The sequence below is a fragment of the Manis pentadactyla genome, chromosome 1 (assembly GCF_030020395.1).
Source record: "Manis pentadactyla isolate mManPen7 chromosome 1, mManPen7.hap1, whole genome shotgun sequence".
NCBI classification, from domain to species: Eukaryota; Metazoa; Chordata; class Mammalia; order Pholidota; family Manidae; genus Manis; species Manis pentadactyla.
In genome coordinates, this window is record NC_080019.1 from 99464662 (window position 1) to 99483353 (window position 18692).

General features: G+C 34.7%; 1 protein-coding gene across 2 annotated transcripts in view; it reads right to left on the reverse strand.

The window, feature by feature from the left end:
- Window positions 1–18692, reverse strand: part of WDR49 (WD repeat domain 49) — a 141943-nt gene that overhangs the window by 100958 nt on the left and 22293 nt on the right. For both annotated transcript variants that reach the window (XM_036898385.2, XM_057499808.1), the window contains exons 2-4: window positions 9168–9608; window positions 4396–4572; window positions 3405–3579 (exon numbers count right to left, since the gene is read on the reverse strand). In XM_036898385.2, the coding sequence (XP_036754280.2) occupies window positions 3405–3579; window positions 4396–4572; window positions 9168–9608 (793 nt within the window). The remainder of the gene's footprint in view (window positions 1–3404; window positions 3580–4395; window positions 4573–9167; window positions 9609–18692) is intronic.

Consider the following 18692-nt stretch of genomic DNA (forward strand, 5'->3'; position numbering starts at 1 on the left):
CAACACTGGGCCCAGGAGAGCATCTGTGATCTGCAAACAGAACATTTCCCACCTGGAAACTGAAGTCTTTGTAGGACATTCTAAAACGGCTCATTATTCCACATTTTCAGGGCTGAAGTCCTAAAGAGTCTTGTGTCAGAGAGTTGCTGTTTTCTCTTTGCTTTATCATTTCCATTTTCTCATGATCAAAAGCCTTCTAACTCTTCAGTGTAATTGCAATTTCTTTCTTTGTCCTCCAACCTATGCTGGACAAACTACCAAATAAACTTTTCCTAAATGCTGTCTGCATAAGGACTGTCCAAGTTTCTTCAAAAACCTTCAGTGCTCCACTCCTAGGAACTTACCCAAAGAAAACAAGATCTCAAATTCAAAAAGACATATGCACCCCTATGTTTACTGCAGCACTATTTACAATAGCCAAGATACGGAAGCAACCTAAGTGTCCATCAGTAGACAAATGGATAAAGAAGAGGTGGTACATATACACAATGGAATACTATTCAGCCATGAGAAGAAAACAAATCCTACCATTTGCCAACAACCCGGATGGAGCTAGAGGGTATTAGGCTCAGTGAAATTAGTCAAGCAGAGAAAGACAAGTAGTACCAAGTGATTTCCCTCATTTGTGGAGTCTAACAATGAAACAAAACTGAAGGAACAAAACAGCAGCAGACTCACAGACTCCAAGAAGACACTAGTGGTTAACAAAGGGGAGGGGTGGGGGAGGATGGGTGGGGAGGGAGGGAGGAGGGGATTGAGGGGCATTAAGATTGGCACACACGGTGTGGTGGATGGGGGTCAAGGGGAAGACAGTGTAGCACACAGAAGACAAGTAGTGACTCTGTGGCTTCTTACTATGCTGGTGAACAGTGACTTCAATGGGGTATGGGGGGGACTTGATAATATGGGTGAATGTAGTAACCACAATGTTTTTCACATGAAACCTTCATAAGAGTGTACATCAATGATATCTTATAAATAAATAAATAAATAAATAAATGACCTTCAGTGCTTCTTCTTTCATTTCTATCAAATGTGAACTTGGCCTGGTTGACAAGACCTTCCAACATATGTCTCTGTAAGGCCTATTCACTTTTATTTCCTCAATATTCAGTGTCTAATCTATTCATGTCTATGTCTCCCTCCATCATTGTTACACCTGCTTATCTACATTTACTCATGTTTACCATGCTCTCTTTTTCCCTCCACCTATCCATCAACTACTACCCCACCTTGAAAGCTTTCTCTCATGGCTTTTCCTGCTTAAGAATTATGCTAGAAGTCCAAATCTCATTTATACGGTTTAGTAGTTAACTTTCAGTGTCAATACAATGTTCTAATAAACTATTTTACATTAATCTTTAATTATTTTTCATATATTAAGTGTCTTGATGGTTAAGCCTATAATTAATCTTTCTTCTACAGTCTCCAATGCTTCAGGCAATTTAAAAGCACATAAAGATAAATAAATAATTGTTGATTGATTGACACATCAAGTCTACAATTTAAATAAACTGACTAAAGTAAATTTTTCAACCATTCTTTCCAATATTATCCAATTGATTACATGAGTTTGATTCAAAGGCCTAAGAAACCTATAATGCAAATTAAAATAGCAAAGAGTCCTAATTTTTTTATATATATAAAACTTTTGTGTAACCAGTTTCTACTTGCACTGTTCTAGAGGCCAGACTCCAAAGTCAGATTCCTTAGGTCACAGAGGTGAATCTCTACTGCTGATACTAAACTAAGTTCCTGTGCTATCTTGTCAGTAGATGAGGGAACCACAAACAAGAAAATGATATGTTGGAAACACAATGAGCAATGAATTCACACTGATCTAGAGACAGATGCTTGTCCTACAACTTAACAGACATGTGTTCCTCAGCAGGTGACTCTACCAGTAGGGCTGGTTTTTGATTTAAATGAAATTGTGATAGGATCTAATATGAGAATTTGTTATTCTTTTCCTGAGTCTGAAGAGAGTATTTATACATTATTCACATTCAGAAAAAAACAATCTCAGTTTTAAAACCTTACTTACTGTATATATATCTCCAACCTTTTCAAAAGCAGGATTCTATTTGGCAGCTCTCTGTATTTATCCACATCAAATTAAGGTCACAGAATTCAAATAATGCACTAAACTTCAAGGAACCTACTTCAATATTTCAAGAGCTATCATTTTATTACTATATCCTATCTTGTCTTTGGTTTATACATTAAAATACCATACTTGTTTGGAAGCACCTGCAAAAGCTCTCTTCAGATCCTAGTGCTGTGATTCTTGTTTCCATGTTGTGAAAACATAACACATAATTTTGTGTCTGTCACATACACTGACCAAAAAAACCCACCTTTCATTTTTCCCACAGCTAATATCATGCCAGAATTAAAGGATGGATAGAAAGTACCAAACACGTGGTATGATTCATATTGAAAAAAAAGCAAAAGAAAGGATTGATTCATTGGCATCAAGAGGGTCATACCAATAATCCATGCAAACTAGAATTAGTCCCAACCTCCTAAAAACCCCAAAAAGGTAAAACTACCATAAAAGTCAACAAGTGGGTCCATTCTGACTGTCTCTTCTTCAAAGTATATTAGGACTATACCTATGATGTAACAGTCAATTAGATTGTTCATTTCAGTGGGCATTATTTAATGTAGCAATTTAGAAGTGAGAAAATTATCATAGTCTTTAGTGTCTTTACCAAAAGAGGTATTAGAGCATGTATTGCACATTTGGATCTTAAGCCATCAGAGGCAAATTTTATGAAAATTAGGCATATTATGAAAAACATATAATAATAATATAATAAACTCATTGACAACTAGGTTTCAAGAAAGTTCTGGCTTTCTATAGATGCTGTCTTATGACATAGTACTATCACACAGAACTGCCACTCAACTACATTATATCAGAGGAACTCAGTCATCATGTCAAAAAAGAGAGAAAAGAAAATTAAGAATATTTTGTTTTGAAGGCCGTCAAACTAATACAGTTTCTATGAGAATATAAAGAATACAAAGGAGTGGTTTTGAGGGACCTTGTTAAATTATTTTATTAAGCAGCCTCAAAAGTGACTCAATGAGATTAGTTAGGATCAGAGTTGGGTTGAAGTTAAATGGATTCTGTAACAACTTTATCCCTTCTCCTGAGATTTCTTGAGTGCACGGTTCACCTGAATTAATTGTATGAGGCATAAATTTTGGAAGGAATGAAAAGAAAGAAAGAATTCCTGCTAGTGTTCTGGGGATAGCAGAGAGTCCAGGCCAAAACCACTGGAGAACCAGTTACTGGTTTCTAGACTTGAACATTTTGTGCAAAACATTTTCCTCAAAGAATATAAATGTAGAAGTCAAAAGTGACCATTTCTCTCATTACTTTTCCAGTTCAGTACCTTGCCTGACCCAATCTCCATGATGAAGTTTATGCTCTAATATGTAACAACACTTCTGAGATCCAGAGAGCAGTTCTGCCCAGTTAATGGTCACAGTGGCTTCTGCATCTTCATGTGCACACACAGGATGTTCAAACAGGGAAATCAAGGCTGCAGTGAAAGCAAGTGCTTGAACCTTCAGAGAGACATTGAAAGGAAGGTGAACATGGACAGGATAACTGTTGTAAAAAACATCCTATGTTCTTTAAGATTAACAAGGAATAGATATTGAATTAATAAAAACTGGCAGTTACATTAAAAGACAGAACTATAAGGTTTGTAAAGCAATTACCAAGAGCAGTATATTTTTTGCTTTTATGATACATGTGTCATTAAAAACAGTAAGAATGAAAAGCTTTCACAGTTACGAAAGAAAACTGTTCAAATTAGACTACTTCAGAGTTCACAGGCATACTAGGGTCACTCAGTAAGTAATAATTTTTCAGAGGTCAGGTGGAATTTGATAGGAAGACAGAAATCATTGTATCCAATGTCTGGGTTTTCATGCAGCCCTCTCTAATGCCTGTCCCTTTGTTACATGACACAGGAAATAGGCACTTCCCAAGAGGCTAGTAAAGAGAAGCCTGAAACCTTTTTAATGAAAATCAGAATAATTAATTTGAAAGTTATAACTTCAGACATTTATTATTTGATGCTTTTTAACATTGGGATCTAATAGAGTAAGCATCCTATAATGAAAAAAGTTAGCAATTTTATTTCTGATAAAGGAAAATGAGACTATAGATAGACAAGAAAACCACAATGAATATTGGGTTTCATAAACAGAAAAAGGAAATGTGACCTAATCCATCTTTTCTGTGTCCATCTTGTGTGGCCTTATAATCTATAATATAGTTCAGTTAAGTGGTCATGCTCATTGCATTCTAGTTCTATACTGAGCTACAGTTTGATGGTTAAATCATAATGTTCAATCTTTCCTTCCTTCACTTACCTTTCCAGTTATGTCCCCAAAAGAAAGGATTGATTCATTGGCATCAAGAGGGTCATACCAATAATCCATGCAAACTGGTGTTCCTTTCAGGCCTTGGAGTTTATACTGACAAGGAAATTCTTCTTTGGACAGCAGGTCATAGAAACAAATCTCCTTACTTGTAAAAGCCACTGCTATCTAAAGTAGAAAAGGAGAGAATCAGAAACTCTGATGGGTTTAGTGAAATCAATATGGGAAGCAGAGATGCAAATCTTAGCACCAAATCAGACAGCAAATCCCTGAGTATATACAGTAGTGACAGTATTACAGAAGTAGAGCATGGTAGCACAGAGGTGTTTTATTCTAACTGTGGACTCTAGCGAAGAAAAAGTTCTTCTCATTACAGGCATTTGAACATGCTTTCTTCTCTCTCCCCACTTCACATACCCACCAAATGCTTCCATCCATGGGAGACTAGATGACTAATCACACAGGACAAAGGCAGAGACAGCTGCCACACAGAGTCACACTGGAAACTATGCACACCATGTTTCACAAAGCAAGCAGAAGCTGTCACAAAAATCAGTTGATTAAAAACTGTAAGTACCTTTCCTAAGTCAGATAAAATCCTGAAAGCTATTTTCAAAAGGGTAAATAAATTTGCCAATCAAATTGCTAAAACTTTAGCTAGACTTACCCAAGCAAAAAAGAGAGAAGATACACATTACTAAAATCAGAAATGAAAAAGTGGGCATTACTATCAATGTTATAGAAATAAAAAAGGATTATAAGAGAATACCATCAACAACTGTGTGCCAACAAACTGGATAACCTAGATTAAATGGACAAATTCCTGGAAACACAAAACTACCTAAACTAACTAAGGAACAAATAGAAATTCTCAGCATACATATGACAAGTAAAAAAGATTGAATTGATAAAAAAAAAGTCTCCCACAAAGAAAATACCAGGCTTCACTAATAAATTTGACAAAATATTTAAAGAATTAACACCAATAATTTTAAAAGTTTTCCCAAAAAAAAAAGAGAAGTGGAGGGAGCACTCCCAAATCACTTTATTAGGCCACTATTATCCTAATACCAAAACCACACAAAGACATCATAAGAAAATAAAACAAAAGATGAAGATCCCTAATGAATACAGATGCAAAAGTCTTCAACCAAATATTAGCACAAGGAACCCAGAAATATAAAAAAAAGATTACACTTATACTAAGTGATACTTATGCCAGGAATACAAGGTTAGTTTAATATACACATATCAATCAATGTAATACACCATAATAATAGAATAAAGGACAAAAACTGTAGGATGTCCTCAGTAGATATAACAAAAGCATTTGACAAAATCCAACACATTCTCATGATAAAAAATATTCTCAACAAAGCAGGAATAGAAAGGAATTCTTCAACCCAATAAGGAGCACAGACAAAAACAAAAACCCACAGCTGATATCATACTTAGTGGTAAAAAAACTGAATGTATCCTCCCTAAGACCAGGTGCAAGCTGAGGGTGTTCATTCTCACCACTTCTATTCAACACTGCACTGGGATTTCTAGTCAGGGATATTAGACAAAAAGAAGTAAAAGCAACAAGACTGGAAAGGAAGAAGTTTAACTATCTCTATTAGTAGATGACATGATCTTTTATATAGGAAATCCTAAAGAATCAAGAGGGACAAAAAAAATGACTAGAACTAATAAACAGGCTCAGCAAAGTTACAGGATATAAGATCATTTTTTTTAATCTACTGTATTTTGATACACTAGCAATAACAATCTGAAATGAAATTACAAAGGCAGTGTTGAAATGAAAAGACAAAAAAATAGACTGGGATACGATATTTGTAAATTGTCCTCCCAATAAATGTATATACAACCAGAGTATATAAAGAACTCTCAACACTCAATGATAGCAAAATAAACCCAATAAAAAAGGAGGAAAAGATTTGAACTAAGACTTCACCAAAAAGGAAATACAAGTAGCAAATAAATACATGAAAATATGCTTAGCATTGTTAGTCATTAAGGAAACATGAATAAAAACCACAATAAGATAAAATACAAACTTATTAACATGGCTAAAATTAAGGAAAAATTTCTGATCATACCAAGTATTGGTGAGGATGTACTGTATCCACACAATGGAATATTATACAACAATAAAAAGATAAATTATTATATATCCAACAACATGGATGTATCTCAGTTATGCCAAGTTAAAATGTCAGACAAAAAAAGAAGTATACACTGTATGATGTCAGCTGTATAAAAGTCTAGAAAATGCAAACTAATCTGGAGTGACAGAGCTCATGAGGGGTTACTTAATGAGGAGGGATGGGAGGGGTTGGATGGGGATTACAATAGGGCCCAGGGAAAGTTCTGAGGGTGATGAATATGTTCATTATTCTCATGGTACTGCTAATTTTTCACAAGTATATTCATATATTAAAATCTATTAACTTGGATGCTTTTAATATGTGCAGTGTATTTTGTACACTTTAATCTCAACAAACTTCTTTTTATAAAAAGTAGAAAAAGTCACATTATTTAAATTTTTGTATTGAATAATGACAAAAGGAAAGCTAAGATTTAGTTATCAGTCCTGGAAAGAAAAAAACAACATAATCGTTACATAATATAAGAGCACACACAATACACGATAACAGAATGCTCTACCCAGATTAAAAACACAGTTGGACTAGAACTACCTTTTAATCCATGCCAGTTAAGCATTAACACCAGATCCTTAGCAAAAAGGAACTGGATATGACATCAGCTACCTCTATGGAAACAGCAAGGGCTTGGAAGCATGGGATTTGAAATCAGGCTGCCTTGTTTACAAATCTTGCAACACTGACTACATCTTGTGTGACCTAGGGCAGATCACCTAGTCTCTCATTATAAAAGTGGGAATAATACCCACTTCAGGTTGATCTTGAGAAGATTCACAGAACAGGGTGTGTCCATGGAAAGCTAATGATGATGATGATGATTCTTATGACTCCACGCAGGAGAGGATACAATTTCCCACTAAAAAGAACCTGTCTGTTTGGAGAAATAGCTGATTTGAGGTTCGGCATAATAAATATACAAGATGACCCTGGAACATCTTGTCAACCACGGAACAACGAGGCTTTCAAAAAGTGTTAGGATTCTATTAAAAGAGACTCAGAAGCTGACTTGTATTAGTTCCTCTGTCCAAAGATGGTACAATTTGGAGGATGGGATAATAACTTAGGGGATAGAAATAAATCAACCTTGTTTAAACTCATGAGTTTGTAATGATGTTGATAACAATAATGGTAGTAGGATTAATTTTTCATCTTCGGAGGATATTAGAAAACCAGCACATTTTTTTGAGTACTGGTAAATAAAAGTAAAGAATTAGGCATTTATCCTGCCTTTGTTAACAGTTTTGTACTACATGGTAGCTAAATAATTGACAAGGGTAATTTCTTTTTATAGAGGTATTCCAATTTATAAAGGAAGAGGAAATTAGAATGTCATCATCTTGAAGTCCCTAATAAACTGATGGATCTAGAAATAATCAGCAATAACTGTTAACATGCCAAGAAGAGAGACAGCCAAACAGTTCGTGCCTCCTTGAGGAACTCTTATTCTACAACAAACCTTCCTGAAACTGATCAAGGCTTTAGACGTGACTACCAATCTACTGAAAACACAGGGAACAAGTGGACAGATTAAACCACCCCATGTAAATACAGTCTGCAAATCCAGACTATTGGAAACTCTAAGGGATAAACGCCTAGTTTCTTTAACAAAAACATTAACAGTAAAACAACAACAAAATTCAAGGATAAACAAGAGATGGATTGGAGGAAAACATGTAGATCGAAAGAGACATGTCAACTATTCAGTGTCTGGGCCTTGTTCAGATCTTGATTCAAAGCACTATCAAACAAACAATTAACAATCTTAAAAAATAGTAAGACAAAGAAATAGGTACATGACTGCGTATTTGACATTAAGTAATCATCGCTATTGATATTAAATGTGATAGGGCTTTTATGGTTATACTAAAAAATATATATATATATATATATTTTAGAAATACTGAGATACATACAGATAAAATGATTGGATGTTTTGAATTTCAAGACAGGGGAGATATAAATGAAACAAGATCAGCCATGAACTGGAAATGGTTAAGGGTGGATATCAGTTCTTAATGCTGTTACGTGTGTTCTTAAGATTTTTCATAATAAAATTTACCATCAGCTTAATATAAAATACTTAATATAGAAAATACTTTAAGCTGCATCCTTCCCTTGCAAATTGATTTTCCTTCCAGTTTGTTATTTTGCTCATAGGTACAGTTATAGGAGGAGATTTGGACTGACTGGGCCCTACCCATCAGAATTAAGAAACTGACTAGTACAGTGGCCAGAATCTGCCAGGCGGTCACCTGTGACCATGTGCGAGCTGTCACAGCCTCTCAGCTCTGCATACGGGTCCACTCTGCTATACACCAGAGTCTTAAAGTTCTCATTGTCTGGTAAAGCAGCATGGTCACATTTGGGACAGATCCAAGAATCTGAGTCACTATCAGCCATGTCACTTAAAGACACCTGTGAGAACAGCTTGGGAAATCAAGTAGCTCACCTGGCTCTACTTGCATTCCCTCCAGGTCATATGAGAGGCACAGGAGAGTAATGCAGTTCTCTGTTACTGCTAGTGTCATACTTAATATTCATCAGGAGCCCAGCCCCATCATTTTGTCCCCTTTGACAAGTATAAAGCCTTGGTACCTTGTTTACATTTTCCAGAGAAACCAGACTTGTAACCCACAGGTGTTTAAGCTTGGTGGCGTCTGAAGTGATGGGAAGTGTTTCTTGCAGCTTTAAATTCTCTCTCCAGATTCCTAATAAGCCTTCCTTACTGATGGTCAGATAACGACTTGAACTTTTTAAGAAAATTACTTTTTGAATGGTGTCCTTGTGTTTCACTGGGAGGAACTCAAGGTCTTTCCACCGTGGAACCACAGTCGCCTTCTCTTGTTCATCTTTCTCATAAAGAATTAGCAGCATAAATGAAGTCAGCTTGTCCCAGTTAATGAAGCCATCTTGGGCCACATCCACTTTGTCAAAGAGTTCCCCATATTCTTCCTCTGTGCCCCAGCCAACAATCTCTGCCATCCTCTGCATAAACCCTTCTCTGGACATACAAATGGTCTGACTTGGCTCAGTGGGCTAGAAACAGGAATCAAAACAAGACAACAGTGACAGCATCGTAAGTGCCAGAACATTGTGCTACCCACACATGGAATCTAATCAGCAATTCTTTCAAGATGCAAAGAAAAAAATGTCTTTCACTTTAAGCAGTACTATACTTAAATGAATTTGAACTAGGGAGCAAATAATTTACAGGGCTACAAGCTGATGTCCTCAATCACAAATGTTCCTGTAACTGGAAGAGGGGGACAGGAGAGTCCGAGATTTCACATGATGACATAAGCAGAATTTGGAGTGATGCAGGGCTGTGAAACAAAGAATGCAGGCAGCTTCTAGAATCTGAAAAAGATTTCCCCCTAGAGCCTCCAGAAAGAAGGCAATCCTGACGGCACCTTGATTTTAGCCCTATAAAACCCATTTTGGACTTCTGATCTCCAAAACTGTAAAAAAATTAACTTGTTTGTTTTAAACTACTAAGTTTGTGGTAACTTGTCAAAGCATCAATAAGAACCTAATACAGTGGCTTACAGAAAATGAACGAATCCCTGAAGAGAATTTAGTGCAACTAATAAAATTATACCACAGCAGAACTTTAATCCAAGGGCAAGAAATCCACTTCTGCAAATACACCATTACAAAGAACAGTGAAACCATATATAGTTGGTTTTTGTTATTCTTGGTAGTTATGTCCTATAAAATCTCTTCAAACATTAAATCAGCAGATATTGAGCCATTGTTCCCAGAGGAAATACAGGGTTAGGTTTCTGTGAGCCTCTGGTCACAATAATTTTGTAAACGGATGAATTCATAAATTTTATTTTATGTATGTTTCCACTGAAAGATACTTCATTTAATACATATTGCTGATTCATTAACATTGAATTCATGGTCAATAGCACTGTTAATGGCCTCCTTGTATATAGGAACAATAACAGAACTTTACCACTACATTCAGAGCCATTTTAAGCAATGAATTCACCAAAAAGAAAACACAAAATGCAAAAAATGTTGGCACAAAGTAGACTACAAATAGTATGAGAGCTACAATAATAAAGCAGAACATCACCTTGGTTGATGTAGACCTGGAATAAACACACTGAATGACTGAAAATTTTTGCTACTCAGTACATGCCTGTGAATGACCAAAAAAAGTGCCTTCAGTATTGATTTGGGGGTTACAAATAAATTTTAGCAAGTAGGCAAGTTCACAAATACAGAATCTGTGAATAATGAGAATCATCTGTATTTTGAATAAGTATACAGCTTAATACTGATAGGCTATTTAGTCTGATGAGATTCATGATGAGAGAATCTATTTTTCCTACTACCTCAGGCCAATGAGTCAAGATTGACAGTAAACACTAGAAGGCAGCATATTGTAGTGAAGATTAAACAATTATAGTTTTAATCCTGGTTCCACCAGTAATTGTAGAAAATACTGGAAAGTTACTTCACTGCTAAGCCTTAATTTCCCCATCTGTAAAGTGGATATAGCAATATCAGTCACAAGAAAATTGTTATGAAGATTAACTGTCATATCAATAGATATAGAAAAAGTAATTGACAAAATGCAACACCCTTCACAATAAAAACTCTCGGTAAACTAAGAATAAAAGGAAATTTACTCAAATTGATAAAGAATATATCTACCAAAAAATGTACAGCTAACATTATATTTAATGATGAGAAACTTGAAGTTTTCATACTAAGATCATGTACAAAGCAAAGATGTTCCCTTTCACTATTGCCTTGTAATGTCATACTGGAATCTCTACCTAATGCAATAAGATAAGAAAAGGAAATAAAAGGCATAAAGATTGGGAAGGAAGAAATAAAACTGTCTTTTAACATAGGTGACATGATCACAATACCATTTATATTAGCAGCCACAAAAATGAAATACATCTAAATATTTAAAAATATCTATATGAGCTATATGAGGAAAACTATAAACCTCCAGTCAACAAAATCAAGAACTAATTAAATGGAAAAATATTCCATGTTCATAGATAAGAAAACAATACTGCCAATACCTCAGTTTCCCAAGATAATCTATAGATTCCATGCAATTCCAATCAAAATCCCAACAAGTTATTTTGTGGATGTTGACACACTGCTTCTAAAGTCTATATGAAGAGGCCAAAGACCCAGATGAGGAAACACAATACTGATGAACAAGAACAAGTTGGAAGACCAACTCTACCCAACTTCAAAACTTATAAAGCTATAGTAACCAAAGCAATGTGGTATTGGTATAAGCATACACAAAGAGACCAGTGGAATAGAAAAGAGACCCCAGAAATAGACTAATCTTTCACAAAGGACCAAAGGTGATACAATGGAGAAAAGATAATATTTTCAACCTTTATTCATAAATGGAATAAATAATAACCCAAAATAACTGAAAAACCACATTGTAAAAAATGAATCTAGATACAGACATTACACTCTTCACAAAGATTAGCTCAAATGGATCACAGTCTTAAATATAAACCACAAAACCATAAAACTCCTAGATGATAACATAGAAACAAACCTAGATAACCTTGAGTTTGGTGATGACTCTTTAGATGCAACACCAAAGTCACAATACATGAAATAATTCATTAAATTTGGACTTCCTTTAAATTTTTAAAGCTCTGTGAAATACAATGAAAGAATGAGAAAAAAAAGCTAGAAGAGACTAGGAGAAAATATTTTCAAAAGACATCTGATAAAGAACTTATCCAAAATATCCAAAGAATTCCTAAAATTAAACAATAGAAAATAAACAATCCAATAAAAAATTGCACCAAAGACCTTAAAAGATACCTCACCAAAGAAGATACACAGATGGCAAATAAGCCTACGAAAAGATGCTCCATATCATATGTCATCAGGGAAATGCAAATTAAAACAAGAATGAGAATACACATTTATTAGAATGGCCAAAATCTGGAACACTGACAACAGCAAATCCCAACAAGGCTGTAGAGTAACAGGAACTCTCATACTTTGTTGATGGGAATGTAAAATCATGCAACTATTTTGGGAACAGTTTGGTGGTTTCTTACAAAACTAAACAAATGTACTCTTACCATATGTAGATCCAGCAATCATGCTCCTCAGTATCTTCTCAGAAGCATTGAAAGAAGCATTGAAAATTTATGTGCACACAAAAGCCTGCACATGGATGGAAGTTTATAGCAGCTTTATTTATAACTGCCAATTCTTAGGAGCAACCAAGATGTCCTTCAGTAAGAGAATGCATGAATAAACTGTGGTACATTCAGAGAATAGAATATTATTCATTGCTAAAAAGAAATAAGCTATTAAGCCATAAAAATTCCTGGAGGAATCTTAAATGCATATTACTAAGTGAAAAACAACCAATCTGAAAATGTTACATATTGTATGATTCCAACTACATGACACTCTGGAAAAGGCAAAACTATGCAGAGAACAAAAAGATCAGCAATTGCCAGGAATTATAGGAATTGGTGGGAGGGATGAATAGGCCGAGAGCACAGATTTTCAGGGAGGTGAAACTACTCTGTATGATAATGATGGATACATGTCATTACACATTTGTGCAAACCCATGGAATGTAGAGCACCAAGAACGAACCCTAATGTAAACTGTGGACTGGGTGATAATGATGTGTCAATGTAGATTCATCAAGTAACAAATGTTAAGGCTCCAGTGGGAGCTGTTGATAATAGGGAGCCTATGCATGTTTCAGGGTAAAAGGCATATGAGTAATCTCTATCACTCCTTTAATTTTGTTGTGAACCCAGAACTGCTTTAAAAATGTAAAGTCTTAATTTTTTAAAAAAAGGTTGACACATCATGTGTGCAAGAACTAAGTAATCAAGTGTTTAATAGGTCAGACTAGGCTTTTAATTAATTAAATTAACTTTCTAAGAAATTATTGGTACCTAGCCCTTTGAATTTCTCAGAAGTCCATTATTCTTATCTCAGTGAAATTATTTTTAGTCCAAAAATTTTTATTTTCAGTCCAAAAAGTTTAGATAGATGGAAATTTATCAGTGACCCAGATTTTAAGTGTAGAGGAAAAAAATATCCTAAAAACACTCCATCTGAGCCAAAACTGAAAAATGTTTATGAAAGCTAAGTCAATGTTGATCTTTTATTTTAAACTATTCCATAATGACATCAATCAAACTCTTATATCTATGTTATTATTTCATTAATATAAAAAACATAAGACATTTTAAAGGTGAATCTCAGGCTATTTTCTGCCTATGAGCTGGTAATTTATTTTTACTTCTAAGAAAAAGAGACTCTTCTAGCTGATAAATACCAAAAGAATTTCTATTTTATAGTCTAAAATATGGAATTGCAAACAGACCATAAACAAACAAACAAACAAATGTCTTCCCCAAAGTAACATACACAATCAACTTCATAATTTTCTATGCACTGATAATGCCAATATGTACCAGGAGAAGATCTAAGGAATACTCCCAATTTATGAAATTTGATAGAAAAATAAATTGCATGATATACCTGACAGTTCTGTTACTGACTATTCACTCATCAGCTTTTTTTTTTGAAGTTTGAAAATAAAGCCATATCTTTGGCTAAGTTAGTAATTTGCTTTTACACAAAAAATCCCAGCTTGTTTCAAGAAGCATTATGCCTTAATTATATGTGTTTTGTGTTTATTAACTCTATTATATGCCAACTTTAATAAACCAAATATGCAATTAAAATTCTGTGACCTTATATAAGCTTAAAAGCACAAATACACTTTTATCACACAATTAATTCTTATTTTACCAGTAGCTCTCACTTATGTTCTGGGACTACAGTTTAGTCATTTTTTTCCCATTATTTTATACATACCACCCACTGTGGTAGGGAGATTGTGTAGTTGTACAGTTAGAACTCCAAACCTCAGGCTCAGTTCTTGCACCCTCTAAATAGGTATAATAACTAACTCTTAGGGCTGTTACTAGAATTAGCTGAAAACTTTATGTATACCTGATGGGATAATTTAATGTGATTATAGCACATTTATGCTCAATAAATGTTAACTCCCTGCTGAAAGGTTTAAAAAATAGGACTGTAAATTAAGTCATCATGCCAGCAATGACTCTGCTGAGGATTTAGCTAAATACATTTCTTGGGGTGTGTATGTTTATGTAAGGCTTTGGAGATGGACATAAATACTAATCCTGGGAAACTGCACCCATCTATCAGGGGTGGCTAGCTGCTAACTAGACCATTCTAAGAGACATCTCAATGGGTCAAAGAATGAGTAGGAGATTCTACTAACAGGATTATCTGAAGCCCTCAGTTTCTATAACCATTTGCTGTCATGGCAGATGCTGGTTTTTACTTACTATCAAACAACAACTCTACACACTGTTTCAGCAGCTCATCCTCAGAGGCACAAATATAAAACCATCCTTAGAGAGCCTAGTGAAAGTAAAGTTTACTTCTTCCCAGAAACCAAGACCACTTCATATATAGAAAACTGACTTTTCATCATTGTGTGTAATTGTAGTTTCTACCTTGTCTTGAGCCACTAGGACTGCTAGTCTATGGTACAGCCAGAGGTTTCTCAGTACTTCCCCAGAAAGCAACTCCACAGAAAGGAAGACAAGATAATCATTCAATCTAAAAACAAACTTGCAAATGCCTTGAATTAGTTGTTACAAATGCTCTATCTATATTAGACTCAGTACTGAGTGGCAAAATAATTTATATTTGAGCCATCTTTAGAGATATATATGTTTAAATTACTGTTAATTTTGTTAGCATCTGGGTTTTATGCCTGAATTTGCTACATAATATTTGTGTGAGCAGAAGCCAGTCCTAACCTTTCTTAGGATTTACATGAGGGCCCAATATGATAATCTATATATAACATCTTCACATTCCAATTCTATTACATTTGTTATTATTGTTGAAGACACTTCCACATCAAGTTAAATTCACAAGCATATATTTAAGATAGCTAGGAAACTATTAAGAAAATAAGAAATCTGACTTCATTGTAAAACATTAAGCACAAAATGATTACTTCTTAGTCCCTAATTGAAAATATAATTAATATGGCTTTGATAAAACTTTCTTCCCATAGACAATTTGTTCCAATCTGAAAATAGACCTTCCAAATAAAGACTCCTTGATAGTGTTTTAAAGTGGGTCTTTGCACTTAACATTAGTCAAGATTCTGTATGGTCTTTTTGCAGTAAAAATTAGTACCCATGCTTTTCTTAGAACTTCTCTTCTGATAAAAGTGAAAAGTGTATGACACATGAGAAAACATATGCTCAGTCAGCTTTTCCTAAGATAATATTTGTAAATTTATTTTGCTATGTCTATTTAACTATTGAGCAAGAAAATAACCAGTATTAGTCCCAATTGTTCTTGCAAGAAAGCTAACATACTCAGAATGTCTGGTTGATTAACTCAGCAGGAACAACTTTAGACCTTTAGAAAAATCTTTCTACCTTCCTGAATCCCTTTCAAAGAATAGTCTGAAAATAATTTCCTTTTGCCAGGAAGCATTTTCTGCAACTAGTCAGTTCTTGTGAGCTGTCTTTAAAAAAAAAAAGCATGAACGCTGTAAAATTCCCTTCAGCCTTTGAGCTTTGTAGTATTTGGATTTTACTGTAACTTATAAGAAAATCAAGCATTAAAACCTAAGTGCAAACCTCCAAAAATACACCCTTTGTAAGAAACCTGTCTATTTTTCATTAAGAAGAGACTGTGAGCTTTCAATTAGCAACATGAAAGTGTGCCAACACATTTGAAAAATTATTTTTGCACAAAATAACCCTTGTTCACTTTAAAAAATATGAAATATAGATAAGCCAAAAATGAAAATCCTCCATAATGCTATCAGCTTTTCAGAATTTTTTCTAGGCAGAAATAGAAGTACCTGTGCATAGTATTTACCAAATGGTATCACGATGTACATAACTTTGTATGCTGCTTTTTCCACTTGACATCATACCATGAGCTATAGCTTGTACAATATATATTGGTCTCTATCATTTTTAATGGCTGAGTAATATTCTATGGAGAAGACATATAATTTACATTTTCTTAAAAATTTCAATGGTTCCCAGTGCTTTGCTGATTTACGTAAAAAGCCCTGCAACAAGCATCCCTCTATCCTTACTCAGTTGGCCAATTATTTCCTAAGGGATATTCCCAGGAAGCATAATTGTTGAATCAAAGAATTTGCACATTCTTAAAGTATTTGATACATTTTAAAAAATCCTCCTCCAAAAGTTTGAACAAATTTACATTTCCTTCAACAAAGTATGAGAATGCCTATGCCCAAGAACTTCACCACGCTGAGACACTCTCATTCTTCTTAAGATCTGCCAATCAGTTGCTAAAAAATAGTTCTAGGAAACCTAAAAAGGTACATACTTTGCTGGCAAAACAGAGAAATACATCCCAAAGCAGACATTTAATTCTTTCAAAATCTGCCAACTCAGAAATAATGTTCAAGTTTGTTTTTCCTTAACGTTTCCCTTTAGCAATATTGTATAATGAGATGAGGAAAGAAAAAGTGTCTTCTTTTCTCCTACTCTGTAAATGAGGACATGCCTAAGACAAGAATACAAATCCCAGTTAAAAACTATGGAGAAATACAATCCAATTTGGTCAGGAACCTCGGTATTTTACTCCTGTCAAGGCTGACAGTGGGTAACATGTCACTGACCCAAGGTTCACTGCCCTCATCCATTGGTGAGTATTCACTTCCAGATCCTAAAAATTAATGTCAAATGGTGAGCTGTAAGCCATTTAGATAAATACTTCCATCCGTCTATCATCCATCCGTCCATTCATCCATCCATTGATCTATTCATTAGTATATATTGAGCATGTACATAAGCATGTACACCATAAAAGGTAGCAGGGGTAGATTTATTTCATTCATTCAACAAATAGTTATTAAGTGCCTGCTTTATGCCAAACGCTATCCTGAGGATTCAGCACCAGGAATGAGTAAGACAGACAGGGTCTATCCTCTTCATATGCTTACACATCAGGGGGAGCCTGAGCATGCTGGTCACAATGAATGACACATGGTTCCAGGTCCCCACAATGAGAGACACATGGTAACCAGGTTACCAGGTTCAGATCACAAGAATCACACTCATTGTTTTTCCTAATCTCAAACCAAATTTAGCATTTAAGCACGTCAAAAACATTTCATAAACAGAAATCTTGAATGAACCAGAAACTTTTCCTTACTTCAAAAGCTTTTTTATTTCTACTTCAGATCATTAGAATTCCACAATACTACTTTTCTCTACATAGAAAAGTAATTTCTAATAGGATCTCAGAATCTTGTTTTCCCCAGAACCTGCTCATTTTATCAATCACTTCACCAAAAATAATATTTTTTCTTTCAAATATTTGGCGTGATTTTGGGGTAATGTTCCATGACAGCTGAATGAGTATATGTTATCAAAATGCATCCTTTTCCCCTATCTCCATAATTAAATTTAAAATTAACATGCTGTTTTCTCATGCTTCGTTCTGTTGCACTTGCCTCAATTTTCCTTGGTTACAAAGCACATTGGTCATGAATATGCATTAGGGTTGTGCTGTCAGAGCCTGTGAACATCTTCTGGAGCAGAAGATTAGATATGTTATTTCAAAACAGATGCATCAATGTAAATCTGCAATTTCTACCTACCAGTGAACTTTCATGAGAGATTGAACAGGAGAGACTTGCCTGCCTGCCAAGGTTCATACTGGCACTTTCTCTTGCTTTAGTGGATTTTAGTTGGTTTTAATTTTAATTTACACTATGATATCAATGATTCAAAAGCTCACCAGTCTAAAAGAGTTACAATTTTAGAATAACAAAGGACACAGGCCTTGAAATTCCTGTGCTGAATTTTTAGAACTAAACTCTCCTGAGCCAAAACTTCAAGTTAGATTTCCAGTTCCACTGGTGAATTAGAAGTGAATTGCAGCTGTAGGAAAAAATAATCAATACATTATCTTTATCCTTTAAAGATTATCATAACCCCTGAGACATATAATTGATCATAGCATTTTTCTCTAGCTCTGTGGAAGTCTTCACTTCCCTGTTATAGACCCAAAAGTTTATCCGTGTCA